Source organism: Pseudopipra pipra, chromosome 14 (genome assembly GCF_036250125.1).
Source record: "Pseudopipra pipra isolate bDixPip1 chromosome 14, bDixPip1.hap1, whole genome shotgun sequence".
Classification (NCBI taxonomy): Eukaryota; Metazoa; Chordata; class Aves; order Passeriformes; family Pipridae; genus Pseudopipra; species Pseudopipra pipra.
This window is the reverse complement of record NC_087562.1, coordinates 1,528,165-1,549,844: the sequence shown is the minus strand read 5'-3', so window position 1 is coordinate 1,549,844 and position 21,680 is coordinate 1,528,165. Positions and strand designations below refer to the sequence as shown.

The window sequence follows — 21,680 nt, the reverse complement described above, 5'->3', positions numbered from 1 at the left end:
CTTTTCCTGTGAAGGCCACCTTAATTTATGCTGCTCCGTTTATACTACCTGGAGTATGCAACAAGGCATGCATATTCACATTCAGCTGAATCACCCAGCCTGGCATTTGCAGTGCCCCTTTCAGAGCCATCCCTTCAGCTCTCTCTGTCAAGCAGATCCCTCCACTGCTGGTGCAGAGCATGAGTAAGGGAGCAGTCTCCATAAAACACCACCATGACTACTCAAAGCCACACAGCTCTTCCAAATCTTTTTGTTCTGACGTGTCTCCTCAGCAGGCAGCCTTTGATTCATGTCCTAACTCTGCTACACTTGGAGCACAAGCAGAATTGGCCAATTACAAAGTTGTAAACACAACCCAGAAATAAAATCGGTTTGAAAGCACTAAAAGCAGTTTTTTCCCTTTTTAAAAAGGCAAAGAACCGAAACCCCACACACCCCAAAGTTCCTCATTTTGTTTTGCTCTTTTCTCTGAGTGGGAACTGGCCAACTCCCTATGCTGGCCAGGTATCAGTACCTTTGACGACATATAATTATATATCAAAAGACCCCCTAGGACTGAACCCAAAATCTGGGTTCTGAGGAATATCAGTCAGCAGTACCTTTGCCATATTACTTAAAATTGCCATTTATCCATAACCACATCAAACACGAACACTGTTCTGTAAATTCTCGTGGTCAGTCACAGATAATAATTAAAACTGAGAAGCTGGCAAGTGTTAATTATTGAACACAACTATTTTAATCTCCTATGGTCAGATCAAGACCTCCAAGCTGAACTTTAAAGCTCTTATAGTGCAGAAACCCAACTAGAAATGTGGAAAAGAAAGCACAGAAAGCACCACATCAGAAGCAACAAACCCAGCAGGAACAGAATTCAATTAGAAAGTAGAAATCAAGCTGAATGAAAAAAGGGAAGTGTAGAAAAGGAACATGGTTAGCTAGCAGAGGGGCTTCAAGAGGCAATGCAATTCCAGAATGCCAACTTAAGTGTCTTTCACAGTTAAAAATACCAGTTTATCCCAGTTACTCTGATGAAGCTATCATACTGCAATCTACTGACTGCCTGATGTGGATGGAGTTCATGGTCTAGCTGTGATTATTTCCATAAAAAAAGAGAGATATGAATCTCTTCCCTCATCTTCCTCCTCAGGTGTCCAGGTGTTATTTATTAAATTCACAGTTACCTTCAGTCACACAAAAGGGTAATGACTGTTTCTCTACAGGTAACTCTCAGAAGCTAAAGAATGGAAATAAAACCAGAACTAGCAACTGATGGGAGCAAATTAGATTTCTCCAAAGCAGCAAAGGGATAGAACAGAACACCAACAAAAGAAATGCTTGCATAGCCATTTATAGCTGTTTCCATAGCAGTATAGAATACTTCAGTTGCTCTCAGTGCCAAAGATGACAGCATAACAAAAGATACACGGCTGTGAGGCTTTCACAAACCAAGGCACAGTATTCTGGGTTGGGCACCAAGAAAGAGAGAAACATGCATAAATCCCCATAAAAGTTTGGTTAGTGATCCCTTTGCTAGCCCACAGAAACTTGGTGACCCCAAGTTTGCATTCATTTCCCTCTCCCTGGTGGCTTGTGGCCTCACCCACCCCAGCCATCCTCTCCCTTCACCCACCTTAACCCAGACCAACACAGAGGGTTGTGCCCTGTTACACACACCAGCCTGCCCACATCAGGCCACTTCTACCATGTGACATTTGGCTTGTGCTCAAGAAATCCCCTCTGCTGTGTCCCTTTGGTACTACCAGAAGTTATTTTAGGTTATTTCAGTTTGGTGAAGCCACAGGTAACACACAGACCTGACACCCAGGATTCCTGCATTACACTGCTGATTCTATACTGATTGTTAAAAGCAATTTCTCATTTCATGAGGTCCTTCAACCCAGTTTTAGAAAAGAATCTTTACTTAAAGGAGAAAGCAAGTTACTCAGCTGTTACCAGTCTGAACCTGTCATGCCTCCGAGTTCCTCCTGCTTCTGTGGTTGCTTTTGTTCTTGTTTCCAGAAATAAGTCCTTACCTTTGTGCTTTCTGTGGTTCACCTAAATCTTCTGGAACACACTAGCACTTTAATTTAACACACTCTGGGTGTGAAGCTGCTTACAGCAGTGAATCTCTCAAACAACTAGGAAAGCTTTTTTTTTAAACCAAAAAACCGTATATCTTTTGTTATATACCCCCTCATTAATAGCTCATTTAACAGACTAATTGTTATAAGCATAAGAGCTATAATTTCAAAAGCACTGTAAAAAGCTGATAGGGTAATTTTAACTTTATCCCTCAACATAAAAACTTATCATAGAAAAAGTCACTCATTCCTGCAGCACTACACAATTGCTGCCTGCATTAGCTATGCTGAAGCAGACAGGGAAAGACAGGCCCTTGAAAATAACCCCACATCTAGTCACTACAAACTGTTCTTTGCATCAACCTCTGCTAGTGTCTCACATGGCAAAAGAACAGTGATTTAGTAAAACCAGGACAGTATTGGTAAGTCTGTACTACCAAAATGTGACACCAGGTACCCTGTGCCCTTCAACTGGTTTTGGGTGGGCAGGGGAAAGGAGAAGCAAACAGATAAAAGCTCTTGATTCAGTCTATCAACCACAGCTGGAGAAAACAGAAAGGGTTGTAGCACAGGTCTCATCACCTCGATCAGACCCGACCAGACTGTGAAATAAGCCAAGCAACAGGCCTGCTTAAATCTATTGTTTGGATTCATTGTACTGAGTCAAGCCCGAGAGAGTGTCATCAGAAAGACAAGTACCTGCCAGATCACCTGTAGCCCGGTGTGGAAAGACAAATCAAAGTCTCTGAATAGCAGTTCCTCACAGAGGAACGAATGCATATTTATTACAAAGGAACTGTAAAGAATCAGGACATCACCCTTCTCAGACAGATGAGATACACCACGCATTTTCTCAGTGGCAAGTAAGACAGCAACACTGCTGCAGAGCCTCCCCATCAGTAACCTTAAGTGAACGACTTTTACAAGCCTATTGACAATCTGCATGTTCTCCGGATACCTTTTCTCCAGGTCGAATGCTGCCACATTTCAGGAGATTGATGTCAGCCTTGCAGTCATCCATGAAGCCGCAGATCAGCCGATAATCGCTGAAGATAATGGCTGTCATCTTGGTGATGTACTGATGGCACTGGTATTCAGTGATGTTGCCTCTGTGATCCACCAAACATGACACCAAGAAGCCTTTACCAACTGGTTCATCTGCACACTCCTTTATCTGTTAAAAAAAAAAAAAGAAGGAATAAAATTACAGTGGCTGCAGCTACTGAATTTAACCTTATGAAAAAAATCCTCAAAGAAACTTGCATCTGTAGCTTCAAAATCTGCTAGCAAAGAAACCCTCTAGGCTTTAGTTTGATTTTCAGTAAGTCGGAATACTTGAAAATATTTCAGAAAATAGAAATCTCATGTGTGCTAGCATCTGTAAAAAAGCAAACACAGCGACCTTGAGGATTATAAACTCTGTTGCTCAATAATCATCTTTCATAATTACATTGAACCCCTGCAATCAAGAAGGCTTGTAGAAAAAGTGCTAGTTTGACAAACCTTTATTTAGAAAACCGAGCATATTACAACATCACTAAATCACACTTGGACCCCTATTAGCCACCTGACCTCGTACAATATAAGATTTTGGCTAGAGGTGAGACTGATTCAGAAGTCAACACTATTTACTGAATGGTTTATAACTTGCTGAGAGCCAAAAATGACTATAAAGGAAAATCCTCATCAAATTCATTTCTATCAGGCTCTTGTAGGAACTGATTGTTGGTACCAAACCATTTTACTCAGTGGTCTAAAAAAAGTAAAAATCACAGCTAACCAAAGCTGAAAGCTGTGCAGAGATTGGAAAAGCAGCATACAAGAAGAGACAGATCCCCAATATAAATCACAGCCTGCACTGCTCAGGGAAGCAGACAGTAAGGCCAAAAGCATCACCTTTGGAAGCAAAAGATGCAGGCAGTTTTGACAGTGTCTTTCCAAAGGAAGGGGAAAACATGGTTACCTATCAGTTAAGGATGGTCCCTCGAGGAATCCTGCCACAGGAGCAGTGCAATGCCCTGCTCCAAGGAGCACTGAGACCACACAGCTCTTTAACCCTGGCAAGCCCGGGCTGAAACACTTGCCTGGCTCTGGTGGCCCTTGCTGAGGGTTGTGCCGAAAACCCGCAGCCGTAACGCTGCAGAGAGAACTCCTGGCAGCCAGACACTAAAATTCAGTGGTGACAGGTTTGCAAGGAAAAGATGCATGGGCTGACTCGATTACATCAAAGATTTGTTCCTGTAAAAATCCTGAAGGGCTCATCAATCTCAAGGAAGATCTATGGCAATCAATAATCCAGGCGGGCTCAGGTAACAAGCGAGAGCAGGGCCAAGGGAACAGGCAGGGAACCATTTTATGGGTTCTCAAAGACCAAGCTGGAATATTTATATTGGAAATTTTAAAAAATGGAGAGCTGTCTCTAGGAAGATATATTCTAATTCAAGCAAGAATAACTTAGGGCACCCTGTGACAGACTCACACAGGTCAGACTAGATGAATAAAACAGATCTCTGCCTCAGCTTATGAGGCCATTACTTTCTGTGTAACAAATAAAACATACAGCATTTTAAACATCATTACTTGAAGGCAGATGGAGGCTGGTAAAACATTTTATATTTAATCTAAATAGCTATTAGAAAAACACAGTTACTAAGGTCAATGTAATTGTTATAGATAAGGCATAAAATACATTTTGAAGTGAAAACACATATGATTCATTGCAGGGTGATGGGGAGAGAGCTGAGCAAGTGCTCTCTGAGAAAGCTGCATCTTTGGTTTGGCCCTGCTTCAGCTCAAGTACTGTGAGCCAAACCAGCACACAATGACAACGTGCTGTTTTTGGAAGAGCCTGGCTTTGGAAACAGCCCCAGAGCTCCATGGCCTGAGCCAGTGAACTGCAGAAAAGACCAAGTGATCATGTTATTGCCAGGCCACTTCTGAAGCAACCACTGTTATCTGGTAGCCAACTTTCATTCCAGGTTAAAGCTCTTGCCAGAACTTATAAAAAACACTCCAGCTGAGTGGGGGGGAAAGAGAGAGTTGAAATTTCAATCTGTATTTAGCTGATAAAATTAAAAGGTGCACTTTTCAGAACATACCCAGTTGGGGCAGTCACCATTTCCCAAATGACTAGAAATTGCTCTCCCAGCTGTATTCTGTTCTTAATGCAAAGTAATACTTAAAATTGGAGCTCTGTCACCCAGCAAAAAAACCACCTACCTGTTAGTGGGAATTAAAGAAAATATTAGTAGGTTAATACTATATGTGAGCAGTATATGCCCACTATGTTTAAAGAATGTTGTAAAAATAGCTTTAAAAAATATTAGTGGAATGGTTTATGCACCTGCCCCAGTATTAAACACCAGATCAAACACATACAGTTATTTTTCTTATCTAACTTTTTTCTTTAACTAAAAATTACTCATGAAATGGCAGAATATTGGTAGTTCATGTCATGAGTCACCACAATTACAAGAGGAACACTTGTGGTTAATGTACAGCTAAAATTCTGTACATTCTTCCCAGTGCTTTTAGACACATCCCAGATTTAGAGGGCATCGTTTGCAGCAATGCCAGACTGTCCCTGCATAGAAGTGGTAATTAAACAGACTGTTAAAAGAGCATTTTCAAGAATGCCTTGGTTGTAAAAATTCTGCAGCAGCCATATGACATAAACCAGAAAAATACAATCTTTTCTATGATCGTGAAAAAGTGGGATCCAACAGATTTGGCAGTGTTTGCTTTTGGGAACTACCAAACACAGCACAGCCCTTTGATGCAAGCTGATTCCTTCCACTGTTTCATCTTCTAGCCTTCTTGTAATAACTACTGTCTTGATCTCTCCTTACACTAAACGATTTACACTAGAGCAGACTGAATATTTTTAAAAACACAAGTTTATGGCAACATTAAATTATATTAGTGGATATACTAATAATGTTTTTCAGAGCATGCCTTAATGACTGAATTAAGTCAGCTGAAGCCTGTCCTGCTGCAGAGAGCTTTGCTTCCACTGCTTCCTGCCTAGCTGAAAACCACCACGAACAGAGGGAAGGGAGCTCAGCTCAGTCAGTGCCTGCGTGGCTGAGTGCACAGCCTCGAGAGCTCCAGCATGAGCACAAGGAAGAAATGATTGATCAAGTCATCTTTGAAGCTGGACCAAGGAATGTTGATGCTTGAGGTACAGAGCATCACCTCCTAGTGCAACCTCATAAGAAGTTGTTCCCAACAGAGTCTCCTTGGAGCAACTACACTTTGAACCTTGAAGTAAAAGAAGTTGATTCATCATTTGCTGCCTATGTAGTTCTCCTTTCTGCCAGCATGACACAGTCCAAAATCAGCCTTAGGCTAAATTCACAGAACCCCTGCTACACCAACACTACAAGTGTGTGTCAATTGTCACACACTTGACAAAGAGGGGACAAATCCAATCCACAACAGATTTCTGACAGAAGTTCTGGTAGGAGCTGATGGGTTGTTAGTTCAGCATTTCTTTCTGCCACCCCTTTGCCTGGTACCACTAAGGTAACTGGCTTCTTCAGCAAGGAGACTGAACTAATTACAGGTAGCAATCTTGCATACGAGACTAGAGCTTCCCCAACCCCAAATCATTACTCACACCCTAATTCATTATCACAAAGAAATGAGGAAGCCTCAGACCCAACAGCAGCTGTGCCTTTCCCCTGGCCTCACCTCAGCAATAGTGGACTTGCAGACTTCTCTGGCCACGGATTCGAACTTCGGATCTGTTGTCAGGTTCAGCTTGTAGTTCCACAAGAGCTATGAAGACAGCATTTGTAGAAAGGGGGTTTAAGAGCTTCCCATTGGGAATGACAAACATTTTACTTCAGAAAACAATGAAACATCATTTATACCCAATCTGTATCATCTTTTTACAGTGCAATGATCAATGTAAAGTCTCCTTGACAACAACTTGGTTTCTTCATTCCTGCAGTAATTTTCTCATACTGAATAAATTCAGGCTGTCAGAAATCTCTGTAAGGTCACGAGCTGACTCATTAAAAGGATATATATTGCATGAAGACTATTTAATAACCAAAAGGATAAAACAATGAAAGCTGTAACTCGCTACCTGCTGCATATTTAGCAATGTCTTTAGCCCACCACACCTTTCTGTGTCTGATGCAAATGATCTAAAAAAATGAAGTCCTCAATATGAGCAAATTTCATACTGAACACCTCATTAGAAAATTGAGCAAAAAAGGCAGGAGATAACACAGCTTGAGCCTTCTGTGAGGGGCTGCAAGCAGACAACTTTTTGGATGCAGATATAATTCAAAGCTAGGGGAGGTTCTCTCTCTTGCTAAGCACAACACATTAGAGCTCAGACTGCAGAACACCTTGGGTAAGGATAACTGTTCTTCCAGGAGCCAGACACGAGCTCATGAAGGAGCCTCAGTGCATTGGGCCACTGTGCAAGAAGCAATCTTAGGCAAGCCACACCCTGTGGATTATACACATCCCAGGAAAGCAGCTTCACATCAGCTCTAAGAGGATTGAAGTACAGAGAGAGAACCAAAATCAGAATAAACATAACTGCACCACCTTCCATACTTATAATCATGGTTTTGTAACTGTGAAAAATTGAAAAGGAGATGATGGAAAACTAAGGTGTTTCAGATGGAGTAAGTTGTAAATATAGAGGTTTAATAGATAAAAGTGAATCAAGAGGGAACCTGTCCTCACAGAGTGCTGTAAGGCCTCTCCCAGCCAGAATCAGAAGTACAAGAATGAGGGCACAAGATGAGAATACATCTCTGCATTTGTAATCTCCATCTTTGGAGAGTCTCAAAATGAGCTGCTCTCCAAAAGAACCTTCCCATGCATAAAAGGAAGGTGAAACCTGCAGCTTAAAACTCCTGATTGTAGCACTAGGTAGTACTTTCCAGGGGATCATCAGCAGTTGTACGATCAAAGACTGCAGAGAGAGGCAAAGAAAACATTTGGACACGAGACACTTCTCTGTAGTCTAGGTTTTTATCACCCCCCTTCAACTTCTGTCTGGGAAAATGAGACTTTGCCCACACTTCCTATTTGTGAATGGCTTCCATAATCCACATGCACCCAACATTTGCCTTGTGGCAGAGGTGCTGTCATTGAATCCAGCAGAAGAAAGGTCCAGCTTTGATTTCTAGAATTCTCAACTTTAGTTCACTCAGGTAGTCTCTGTTGGCACACTTAAATGTCAGGCAGATACGTTTTAATTACTGGAGCTTTCTCTTTTTCAAAAAGACTTAAACAGAAACACGTTGTGCCCTTCATCTGATCCAACCCTGCACAACAGAGAATTACAGCTGCCAATGAAGTCAGGCAGAGCAGTACTAAAGGTTAATTTATAAACACAGTTGGAAATTACTAGTTGTACAGCATGGCCAGGTTTCATCTCTGGAATACATCTTCCAATAATAAAGCAAAATGCAGCTTCTCAAGCATCCAAAATCAAGAGTGTCATTGAGGCATGCACTTGTCTGTCTGTGTTCAGGGCTAACCAAGCAATTAAGGATCTTGATGTGGTGTATGCCAACAGAGTGCAAATGAGAGAAACCAAAGGAAACTAATAATACCAACCTTAGCAATGATTTTTTTATTCTCTCTTTTTTTTTTTTTTTTTGAGTCTTGGGATTTGAAGAGTCAGCTTGACAGCCTGAAAACTGGCTAATAGTTTGCTCACTGTTAAACACAGTGCTGAGAGGAAATCTGTTCTAAAACCAGCCAACTGTCTCAAACTGCTTCTAAATATCACACCCCCACAGCATTTTCCAAGTGAGTCTAAGAATTTAGCAGCTGTGAAAGTAATACAGAAGGTGTCAACAGCTGAAATTAAGAATTTAAATTCAGCACTGCTCACATCTTTTCCAAAAGGAGCACATCACGCTGCTCCCAGTAACTCACGGGAACCACCCCCAGCCATAAAACAGGAAAGATGTCTGCTATCCTCCTCTGAGACAGAAGTACAGTTTATAAAGCTCTTAAATATGTTCCACTCGGAAATCTCCAGTAAGACCACAGTGGCTATACTGGGTTAAAGAAGTCACCTCGTGTTCTTCCTCCATAGGCCAGTATAGAGACCTGAATGTGTCCTGATTAATACCTTTTGCAAAGTACCAAACTATGCAAAATACCTCAGGTTGATAAGGGATACGAGGTGCAAATGCCAAAGAAAGAGACTGAATAAAACAAAGCAATACTTACATGATTGCAGTCTGAAGAGATTTCATTATCTGGCTGAAAGGAGAAAAAAAGGAGTGTCAGTTCACTACTGATGTGATGCATTCAACAGAGAAAAGAATTTAAACTTACAGAAACTCCTTGCAGTCATCTCCTTTCCACTGTAAGAAACATTTTGAGACAATCAATAGGAAATTTTAAAAGCTGCATATAAAGAGTGATGACACTGAATTACCAAAGACAGACTAACAGGTATTTTAGACACAATGCTGTCTTAACTCTATAGAACACAAATAGTACAAGAGTAGCAGCATTTATGTAGATGCTGCAAAAACATAATGAATGCACTGGCACTTGCCCCAATTGCCTCAAGTAAGAAGGGAGAAAAGCATCTGTGGGAAAATAAAGATGCAGTAGCAGAGTTTTAAAGAAACATAAGTTTGATGCCTACAACTGAAGGAGAAAGGTAGGACTCACTTCCCTCCCCCAGACCCAAATGTTCATATTCCCCATTTGAGAAGCAATGTCTTTTATTTCAGCTGTACATAAAGGAGCTGGTTTGAGGCAGCCCTGAGATCTACACCTTCAACTGTGAGAAACTGGTAACATCCAGTGTTCACACATCATTTCAAAATATTCACTATATTCTCCCAAGGAACTCCTTTGGAAAGAACTCTGGGTACAAACCATCCCATCCTCCTTTCAACCTGAGTAGCTCTCTCACAGTGAAGAGTTCCTTGAAAAAGGTTAATCCTACAAATCTGTATCTCCTCTCCATAGCAGAACAGCACAAAGGCAGGACAAAATCACCTGGTGGTCACACCCACATTAAAAAAAAAAATCAACCCTGAGTCACAAAGTCTCTGCTTCCACTGATATTTAAGATGCCAGACATGCTTTAAGAGTCACAAGACACTCAAAGCTTAAACACATCACTGACATTAACATGTTAGACCTCAGGTATCTGGTAAGAGAACCAGCATTTCATCCCTTTTGGAAGCAGGCAGAGTTTCTCACTGGAAGCATCTGCCACTGCACAATGTGCTACACCAACACTTGCACCATTGCTGCTTCAGAGAGCACTGACACAAGTGAGAAAAGCAAGCATGGAAAACGTTTCCAAGTTCTTAATTACAGCCATTATTTACTAAAGCACTTTTATTTTGTATAGCAGAAGTGGCAGAAATCACCTCTTCACTTTGAACATAAAAAATGGTACCTGAAGGACTCCAGTAATTAACTGCAGTTTAGTCAGACTGACACGATTTAAAATTGTATCTCCCAAAGTAATAATAAATTTGAAAATTAGGATATCAGCTTTTTTTTTTAAAGGCTAGCAGATGCCTGCTGGTTATCCTCAGACTGCAGAACTGATTCTCTCAACTGAAAACTAAGATGCCATCCAAACCGCTCTATTTTAAAGCACCCCCTGAGACCAACACTATTATGACTTACAAGGTGCATTTACTTAATTTTCTGCACCCATCCTGTATCATTCAGCAACAGGTAAAGGTTTTAGGCTAAGGTAATTTCAAAAGCTGAGAGGTAGAATGCCCTCCACTGAAATTGCTGTCCCAGTCTTTTAGTCAAGGATAGTTTCCTTATAAAAATATATCGGCTAGCAGTGGAATTCTTCTCTAGAGAACAGGACTTACTAACACATTTGCAGGCAGAAGAATTTGTAAGGGCCAGAGAGAACTCCCCCATAACCCTTCTGGGTCATTTCAGTTATTTTTGCATCCTCCAACCTGGTAACCTTTGCTTCAGATCCACCAAAGATTAAAACTCAGGTTTTTTCTGGAAAAATGAGCCTGAGAAGATAACAGTAACTTGGGAAGCTTAAACAAGCTTTTCTTGAAATACACAAGAATAAAATACTACACACTGAAATACCAGCCTTCCCTGTGCTCTGCAGCAAACCTCAGCTCTGGAAAATCGAGCCTTATTCTTCTGAGAGGAGTAACAGAATTTGAATGGGACCTTAACTAACTTTAGCACTGCATTCATTCACAGTGCAATACTTAAATATGCAAGGCATAAGATCTAGCTAATAATCCTTTCAATGTGGAACAAGATGACCCCCTGCTACCTAAAGGCTGTGATCCTTCTTTCCTCTCTCTTACCACTGCAATTGTAGGACTGGTGGGTTCAGTGGCAATACTGACCTGCTTGTCCATATTTAAGTGAACCAAAACAAGAAAAACAATCCTTTTATCTTTTGTCTGATAAACTGAAGGGCTGAGTTTGAAGGGGGAAAAAATTCTCCCCAGAGCACCCCACACCAATCCTGCCTTGCTAAGGAGACAGCCTGTGGCCCTCTGTCCTTCCCAACAGGAGCACTTTCAGAACAATCCGCCTGTGTGGTCAGAGTCAGGAAAAAAAGGTAAGTTTCAAATTACCGCTGAGAGAAGTTGAAGAGCAAGAAAAGCTGCATTGTGTCAGTCCCACATGGTGAGCTGGAGGAACATGGATGCTCAGAGGACCCTGGGGGCAGGGGGAAGGAGGAGAGCAGCCCAGCCCAGCACCACATGCTAGTCAAGGCATTTTAGGAGAGGAAGATGAAGGCGAGGACATTCCACCGATTAGCCAGGGAGAAGGACTCCTCTTACATCTCCGAACTGAAGGATTTAAAAACAGCCTTTACAAAAAGTAGATGTGCCTCTGGGCTCACAGAAGCTTTTGCTGCTTAGCAGCTTCAGTGGGAATATATTGCCTCCCTCTGCAGTTCTCTAAAAAGCTCTCCAAACTCCTTCACGCACTAACACTCACATCCCGGAGCATGAACACCACTTCCTACCTCCCAGGAAAAGCAGAGTTTAGAACAAGTACCAGCTATAACCTGAACAGAAAAAGCATTTCCTTCCATTCAACCACAAACAGCCACAAAACCCAGTGTATTATTATTGTGAACTCCATAGAGAAATTCAAAGGTTTGTATAAACTCATATCACCCCCAGACTGAAGTCAGCAACACTGCTGTGTTTCAAAGTGCCTTTTCCCACCCACCAGATACCAGCTTGCTGAAACAAGCCACAACAGTCATCCATCCCTTTCTACATCTCTCTGCTTGGGCAGCAGGATAAACTAGGTCAAAACTATACAGCAAGCAAGCAGCTCACCTAAACTACCCAGGCTCCAGGAGGCACAAGGTGTTGGCACTTCAGCTGCAGAAATGGAACCATCATCACGCTGGGAACCACAGGAAGGGTTGATGGTGATGGAGCCAGGATGGCTCACCATGGAGCCAGATGGATCACCATCTCCTGCTCAGCACATTGCCTGGGGTGCAGTTACAGCCACCCCCCCAACATTAGTCAGACCCCTTTCAGTTGGGTGTATAAATCAGACTTGATTTGGTCCTTTTTCATCACATCTCAAGGAAAACTAATTCACATCATTGGATTTTGAAAAGCAAGGTAAGTATCCTCACCAGCTAATGTGGATGAGAGTGGTGAGGCACAGGTTGCCCAGAGAAGCTGTGTTCAAAGCCAGGTTGGATGGGGCTTGGAGCAACCTGGTCTAGGGGAAGGTGTCCCTGCCCATGGCAGGGAGTTGGAACAAGATGAGTTTTAAGTCCCCTTCCAACCCAAACCATTCTGTGGTTCTGTGAAACTCAAGGTCTTGGGAAAACTCTCTGCAGGGCTTACTTGAATCTCCAGAATTAAGATTCCTTTGATTCCTTGCAAAAGTCATACAAATAGAAGAGTCTGAAGTCAACTGTCCAAGTGCCTTAATTTTCAGAATTTAATCCCTCCTGAGAACAGAAGAGGGGATGATGGCAGAAATTTGCACTATTCTCTTAAGGCAAGAGTAGCAGTGCACTTGCAGAACCAGGCATGTCTCAAATACTAACTTTGGATAATCTTCAGGGCATTGAAAACAACAGGCCTTGGACCTGCTCAGCCAAAAACCACCGAGAACCAACACGGAGCAAAACAGCAAAATAGAAAGGCATTTGGGCTTCTGGATGGGAGGAACCAAGTAGATGTTCTCTCCCTAAATTCAGGAACAGATTGCAATAGGATCAAACAAGTCAGTTAGGAAAGTTAATGAAAGCAGCTACATTCCCATGAAAGACAGGGTAGGCAGAAGTCCAGGCAGACTGTGGGTGTTCCCCAGATTATTGCACTGTCACACAGCTGATTATACTACAGAGCACAGGGCACACAGACACACAGCACAGGCAGCTCAGAGGGGTTTTTCCACGTTGATCTAAACAAACACATTTATCATTACTATCTGCAGAGAAATGGTAGAGCAGCCCTGCTGACCCAGGAGCTTCTAATGAGGTGGCCAGCAAGCTGATAAAGGGACAATTGACTTCTTAGCTGTGTCCTTCCCACAGATAACAGGAATCTTTTTGCACCAAACACACCCAGCCAGGACAGCAAACTCTGAATAAAGTGATTCAATCTGCAGGTATCAAGTTAGTTAGATTTACAACACCAGAACACAGCACAGGTTAGATGCAAAGAGCCAGGAGAGATCATGGTGAGCCACCCTCCTGCAAACCTGATCCCTTCCCAGTGCAACCACTAGAAATGATTCTGCAGCAGAATCTGCGTAACATGAGGAGACAATAGTTCCTAGGCAAGAAATCAACACAGCTTTTGTAAAAGAAAAACCACATATCACACAACTCATGCTTCAAACGTACTGAAACATCCTGGAGTTCTGTGCCAACAAGCATATGGCTACAGTAAACCGTTTTCACACATCCTGCAATCCTGAAAAAGTCATGTGTGAAAGGAAAGTTAAACCCAGCGATAATTTAAGTTCAAAACAGATGAGAAGACTTTGTAATTTAATTACACATTTAGTGAGCAATGAAAGCTAAACTTGTTAAGCCAAGCTTGAAATATTCTCTAATGCCAGTGAACTGTTAGTACTAAAAACAAACGCAGTGTTGTCATGTCAGCAAAAAACCTCTATACTTACCATCCATGTTTTGAAAATAGCCAGTTTAAAGACTGGTACTGTGGATATATCACCGAAGTTACAAGCTCCTAGCTTCATATACTTTGCTTGTTTCATACAAATAATTTTTCCCACTTACAAACAGAGCCGAAGTCTGCAATGCTGCAAATCGTTTAACCAAATAATTATGTCCACATTGGTTAGGCATTTGTAGTTTATGCAAACATATTAATCCAAGTTATACACAAACACCTAACAACACAACACTAACACCTCCAAAACATACACTGTGCTTGCCTATGCAAACCAAACTATCAGGACCAGCAGCAGATTCTTTAGCTACTATGCACACATAAAGCACAAGCAGCAAATCACCCCAAACACCAAATTCTGCAACAGTTTTTTTCACGTTTTAGCCGAATTCTAGATTACACAAACTTTTTTACCTTGGTTGACCTTTTATATCCTCCAGGGGTATGACACCATTAAAGTTAAGTACACTTATTCAGAAAAGATAGCACAAAGCAAGATCAAGGAAGCCCAGCACAACATGCGTGTCCTCCTGGCTCAGCAGCCATGGAAAAAGGAGCCAAGGATGAAGCAGGCCTTGTTCCCTTGTACTTTGAAGATTCCCATGTTCAGTATCTGCTTCAAACACCAAGAAAGCCCAGCAAGTCCTATTCTTTCCTACTCAGCTTTGATAGTAAGCCAATAGAATTTTAGTAATTGTCATGTTTTGCTTGTTTCACATTTGCTTGACACTAAGCAAAGCCTTCAGCGGGCTGCGTGCCTTTCCTGCACAGCAGAGATCCCTCCCTGGGCAAATACCAAAAGCAGTAAAATCACAGAAAACGCTCAAGTTTTAATTCCAGTGCCTCAGAAATGACCACAGACCACGGTGCAGTTAAAGGAAAAACCCCAGTTCCATTCAGCTAACCAGGCAAACGCCTTTGCTGGTTGTTTCTGGCCAGCAGGTCCCTGTCTCTGAGCTGGCTGCTCCCACCCGTGCGGAGCTGCAAGGAGGGTGCTGGAGGCTGCACAGCTGCTCCGTGCTGGCAGTGCCATGCTTGTGCCACAGCCATCTCCCACAAGCTATTCTTGTCCCTGCTGCTTCCTTCTCCCTGCACAGGGCACTCTCAAGCCCCTAAGCCCTCTTGCAGGGACCTTTCTCATTTCAACGCTGATCCACACATCAGTGTGTGGATCCAACAGCCAGCACGATCAAAGCAAATTTGCCCCAGATGTTTCTGTTTGTTCTTCCCTTAGTCCCCTCTCTTCCTCCTCTTGGAGGTTTTCCAGCCAGCCCCAACGAGTTGTGAAGCAAGACAGACCCTTAAATTATGTGTTTGCCACAAAGTTTGGCAGCGCAGCTACCAGATATAATGTTTCCCATAACACTCCTCCACAACAGAGCTCTGCTACTAAGCATAGCACTGACACTGAGCTGCAGATCCCGCCAGGAGGTTTCAGGATTTGCTCCTGGAAAGCTCTCTCTCAACACTAGCAAAAAACCCTCAGAGACAGAAAGGCATGCAAGGACGCTGCCAGTGTCACAGGGGAGGCTGAAAGGAGCAGGAGAGCTGTTAAGAGCTGAGTGAAACAGCTCAAGCACCATCCAAAACTCAGCAAACCAACAGAAGAGCGTTTGCCATTTCAGAGTTTTCTGCTTATGGAGGAGTAACCCCAGCACCAGTCAGATTAGTGGGAAAGCACAGTGGTACCTCCACCTCAGCATCAGTCAGCCCTCACGTCTAGTGGAGCTACGCTGAGACAAGTTTACTCTCTAATGACCTGCCCAGATGAGACTCTGCCTTAACCCCAACCAGAAACATCCCAGAACAACTGAAAGTATTCCAGTAGAGAGGCAAAATCAACAGCATAAGTACTGGCAGTTCTGCACAGCATCTGCTGAAGGAGAAATGAGTGGACAATGGAACGGAGGCCCCAACAAATAATTCCAGTGCAACAGCTAACGAAATGCTTTTAACAAATATATTCATAACCTCTTAGTAAGTCAAATTCCATCACTTATTCTCAATACAGGGACTTCACATCTTTTGACAGCACATACTCAATAGCACCCCATGTTGAGCTTAACTTTACAGAAAGCTTCCTAAAAGCCATGAAGAGTTCCCAAGCAAGATTCAGTTTTACACAAAATAAAAGATTGTTGTACATGGTGTGGTAAAGCCCCTGTCTCCTAAGAGGAGATTGTTGTTCTGACCACACTTTGCTCCTCAGGGGATCGTGTTTTGGCTGCACATGGCCTGGAACTAGAGAAATCCGTTGTAAATTACTTTTCTACAGGAGCTAAGAAAGAAATTCACACCAAAAGCTCCACATAGCAAAGCAGAGGAGAAGCACAGGTTTCAGAGCAAGCGCTGCTTACTCATCTCCCCACTCCCACTTGCAGGCAGCTCCACTGCAGCACCATCCCTGTGCTGGAGAGTCTCTCTAACCATTACCAGGCTCCCCAGCCAAGGGCTTGTGCTTCATCAGCAGGGTGAACAATGCTCTAAACACTCAACCAGCCAACATTCATATTTGCCTTTGTTATTCAACATGCAGGCTCGTGACTGCAATTTTCCACACTGAAAGCCATCCAGTGCTCCCAGAGATCCCTCTCCAGGAGGATTTTCCTCTGCTCTTCCAACAGGGCACACGTGTCCCATCAATCAGGTGCCCATCCTCACCAAGGCACAATAAGCATCTCCTGCCCATGTCCAGGGGCATGAGCAGCACTGCTTTAATCCCAACGATGTGCAGTCACACATTCCACCTCTGAACCAAAATAAGACAAGTATCCAAACAGGTGGGAAGCAGACTCAGCTATTTTTAACTCCTGCCAGCTATTCTATTTAGAGGCAATAAAAATCAAATACCTCAAAGAAGCCACTTCAGCCTTAACCACAAACCACAAGAAGAACAATTTTATTTTGAAATCTTCCCTCCTTTCTTCAGGACAGTGGTGAGAGCCCTACTGTTCCCCCCCTCCCCCCCCCCACATACCCAACCTTTTGAGGATAGCAACAAAATAAACCCGGAGCTACCTCTATCACAGCTGTCAGTATTTCAGATCTGAGCAATGGAGGCACAATTAGATTTAACACCAGTACTTTCAAAATGTGATGGATAAACAGGCCTGTAGAGGTTCTTACAAACCCTCCCTGCACAAGTCCCTCGCTGTCACAAGAGAAGGACTATTTTAGCCTTTGGCATGGTGTATGTCCCTCTGAATTCCCACGTGACATTCAACATCTGTTTTGTTATCTGGCAATGCCAACAAGGGGGGTAGGATGTACCAAAGGACCCCACATGCCACCTTTGCAGTGTTATTACCCTGCAAGAGGTTTCCTGAAAGCACAAAGTCTCCTGGACCTTGGCTGTCAGTCCAGCTGCCTTACTGAGAGATGAAATGCAATGGGGAAGTCTCCCTCAAAAGCAAGAGCAGCCTGATCACAGGCAGTGTTCAGACACCTCTAGCAGCTGGATTTGAAATAAAACACTGGAATTTTCCTTAGAAGATCCACAGGACCCCAACACATCACTCTCTTCTTCCCTGCAGTGAGAGGCAGGTGAAGAACAAGAGCCCTGAGTCGGGCAACTCCCTGCTGTTAAAATAAACCACTTCAGTTCTTCTCACACTTGAGTGTTTAAACACAATCACCAACCAACCTTATCATCCTCTCTACACGTCAATTTTGCCACAGTACTATATTCAAAACATGTATTCATTCTCCAATCCTCCCAAAGAAACTTCTCTGTTGTAAACTTTCTGGTTATTCAAACTAGCACATCCCATTAAACCAGAGAAGCAAAAGTCATGGAGAGGCTAATATAAATTCACTTAAGGAACAACACTGCCTTTGTACCCAGTGGGAATATGTGCAAATAAGCACAAAGTGTTAACACATTTTAAGGTCTACAGCACAGCCCACAAGCGGCATCACTCTACAGCAGAGAATCAGGACACTGCCTGGGCAGTCCAGAAGACTTCTTCAACCCTGGATGAGTTTCCCCCACGAGATTCCTTTTGCTGGATTCTCACCATCGCCCGCTGAACTCAGCAGGAAAAGTCTATAGGCTATTTTTAGAGAGTCCTAGAAACAGCACAATGCCCTGCTTCCAATTCAAGTTCCTCCCATACAGGAAGGGCTGCCCACAAGATGCACATCCAACATAACCCCTGTTCCCTCCACTGCCCTGCACTGTACTGAGCTGTGCTTCCCAAATAACAGCTGGCAACAACCAATTTAAAGTCCCTTATTAACACAATCAGAAGGCACTCAACAGAGTTTAGAAACTCTTTTTAAAGCAGCCAGGTAGGGAGTCCATCCTGTTGCACCCACAATTTAACAGCCCTAGTTATCAGTTTTGTAGTTGTCCTAAGTAAGATGGATTTTATTAAATACAGTCTGGATCAGCTAAAATGCATGGTCAGGATAAGCCAACTGACACCTTAGTCACAAAGAGGTACCCACCACCTGCCTCTGACCAAGAAAGGGAAGAAATTCAAGCCAGCACAAGCAACCATCAGTCATCCTTGCACTAAAGGAGCGGAACAACCACGGAGTCTGTCTGATGGATGGCACAGTCCAGTGACAAGACTGGGCGAGATGCACCAAACTGAAGATTCGTGACGATGCTGCAGGACCCACAGGAGGTGCTTCTGCTCTTCAAGCCACAGAGCTACAGCTTGGGAACCTGCTAACACCATTCCATGGCAAACCTTTCCTTCCCTGCTCCTTGAGCTCATTATCAGCTTCTGACAAATGAGCCCTTTCCACCGCTGTGGACAAAATAGATTCTCAATTACAACTGAATTCACGTCAATACCTTGAAGTTGAGGCTCTGAACAGGAACTGAGAAAAGAGAATAATTTTTTTCTAATAATTTAAAAAAAAGAAAAAATCTTGTTCTCAAGTCTCAAAGGTCAGAATGACCAGGAAAGCTAGACTGATGTATTAACCATTTTTCCATGTAAAACAACTATTCTGATTCACTATTTGAGTACTTTAGTTCTACTTTTAACAATAATCATCTTCCGCATTTTAATTAAGTTTCCATTTCTATCCAAAAGCAGCTTAATGCATGGAAAAGTAATTCAGTAGATAATGGCTTGCCATTTTTAAACATTATTAAAAAAAGATAGAAACATTAACATGCAAGCATTTAAATAATTACAGATCATATCAATTTAGTCAGGAAACACACCGAGCTTAGCAATAAAGGCTAAAATTAGCTGCAAATAATATCACCAAACTAGAAAGCTCTAGAAAAATTACTAGAGTGTTCAAGCAAGACTGAAATTATTCAAAGCTAAGCTTCTTGCTTATTTAAATCAATCTGCCTGGGAGCCACACAAATTGTTGTGGCAAATTGATTTCCCTAGTGTCTGGTTCTCCTTTCGTAAGAGCCACGACAAGAAAAAGACCAGGAAGACAAGATGAAACCAGCTGATTCACGACATCATTAGGCATTCTGCATTCAGACAGATTATACATCTCAACATTAAACCAAGTTATAAATGTCTTGCCTACTGAAGGGGGCCAGGCTCAGTGACTCACCAGGGCTGCCAGGGCAGTGCTCAGCTCCAGGCCTCAGCACCAGCACCAAAACACAAATGCTGTTTTTTTCTTGGAGACTCAAGCAGTACAGCATGGCTAATACACTTTATTTTACTTTACTACCCCATCCCTGCTATACTTCAGCAACACACATGTAGATTTTATCTGAAACAGATTTTCAGCAAACCCACTGTGCTAATGCCTATAACTGATGTGAAAAATACAGCAGTGCCTCATTCCTGCTTGGCCAAAAGGTAGAGCATGCCACTCAAAAGGAGTCTTACTGAAGCTTTATTAAATAAATGTTTAGGGCATTTACCTAAAGAATTGTGCCAGTATAAATGGCAGCTTGTTTTGAAGCTGAACAGAGAAGCAAAATTAAAAAAAAAAAAGGAAATTCAAAAACCCTCAAGCAGGAGCACACAGCAGTTTCCAAGATTCAACCATTGCTCCAAGCTCACTTCTTCTTCATCAAGAAAAGCCATATGAGCTTTTCTTCAGGACCAAGTTTTTGTGCACACCGAATGAAAGCACTTGCTGTCTGTTCATTTCCCACAGGGGAGCCGCATTTCATATGAAAAGAGTTATCCAGAAACATTTACTATACACATCTGCACCAATAAGGAAATGAGTCATCAACCCACTGGCAGGCCTGATTCACAGCACCAGGGCTATTTAGGAATCTGTGTATGGAATACAGGGGAAAGGCAGATGCAAGCCACAAGTCATTTTAAGAGACTACATATAAAATGCAAACTAATTTAAATGTAGGTTTTTTGCCTCCTTTGCTTGGGTATAATTCCTTCAAAAGCACAGGACCAGCATGGTATTGTACACAGCCGCAGAACTTTTCACCTGCATGAATCATAATGTTTTCTTTACATAACTTGAAGAAAAGCAAACCCTGGATAAAATCGCTTGGCTTTTGTTCAACAGAAAAATCAACATGAATAAGTCTTTACAGCCAGTGCTAAGGCAAGGTTTCCATGGGATTAGTAACAAACTACCAAATAAAAATTCTGCTTGCTTTCAGAACATGCAAACAAAAGCCCTGTTACAGGACCAAACCAAGTACCTTTTTCAGTTCACCACATCGAATAAAGGATAAAAATAATGAAAACTGTACATATATCTTCTTATTTAAGTTTTACACTTCCTCACAGAGTCAGACATAGGTTTAGGTTAGCCTTGTTCCCAGGAGAAGCCAGGGGCACTGGGCAGCAGCACACTTCCCCATGGGTCTGCTCTGCCACAGAACCTTGGCTTTTAATGTATTTTGTGCTTTTTTGAGAGCTCCTTTCCAAAGAGCACTAGAGTTTTTCAGCTTGAACTGCTCAGCTCAATAGTTATATAGAGCTGTAGAGCCAAGCATTTTGTTTGAAAATTCTGAACTGTAATGGTAATTCAGAGGATTTAAAATGATACCATGGTAAGCAGCCAGGTCAGTAACAGTTCCCCTCAAGCCAAACAAAGAAATTATAGCTGACTAGTTTTGCACAGATGAGCAACTTTACAATAAAAAAAATAAAAAAAATCAACAAAGCCATGTTTGATGCTGGATTCTAAAAGTGAGCTTGAAGAGCTTTCTGGAAAGCAAAGTCAGTAGAAAAATGTCTTACTGGCATGCAGGAGAGCCAGACACCTGCCCGCAAATCCTCCCAATTACTGTTTCCATAACTCCTACTTAAAAAGCCATGAATAAAGACAAGCTGCAATTAAAAAGACTGAGCACACCTACAGCTTCTCTGCTAATAACGACAGAGAGAAAATAACGGGGGAGGGAGGCAGAGGGGAGCACAGCAATAAGCTCGTCACTGCCACAGCTCCGTACCAACACACACCGCTCCGCGCGGGACCACCTCGGGATCACCGCTGAGCGCTCCTCATCTGTCAAAACACAGGAATTAAATCAACAGTTCAGCTG

At 42.5% G+C, this 21,680-nt stretch overlaps 1 protein-coding gene across 1 annotated transcript in view; it reads right to left on the bottom strand.

The window, feature by feature from the left end:
• GLG1 (golgi glycoprotein 1) overlaps positions 1–21,680 on the bottom strand; it is a 79,778-nt gene that overhangs the window by 33,027 nt on the left and 25,071 nt on the right. The window contains exons 2-4 of the mRNA XM_064670679.1: positions 9,297–9,329; positions 6,777–6,863; positions 3,043–3,258 (exon numbers count right to left, since the gene is read on the bottom strand). Coding sequence (XP_064526749.1) covers positions 3,043–3,258; positions 6,777–6,863; positions 9,297–9,329 — 336 coding nt within the window. The remainder of the gene's footprint in view (positions 1–3,042; positions 3,259–6,776; positions 6,864–9,296; positions 9,330–21,680) is intronic.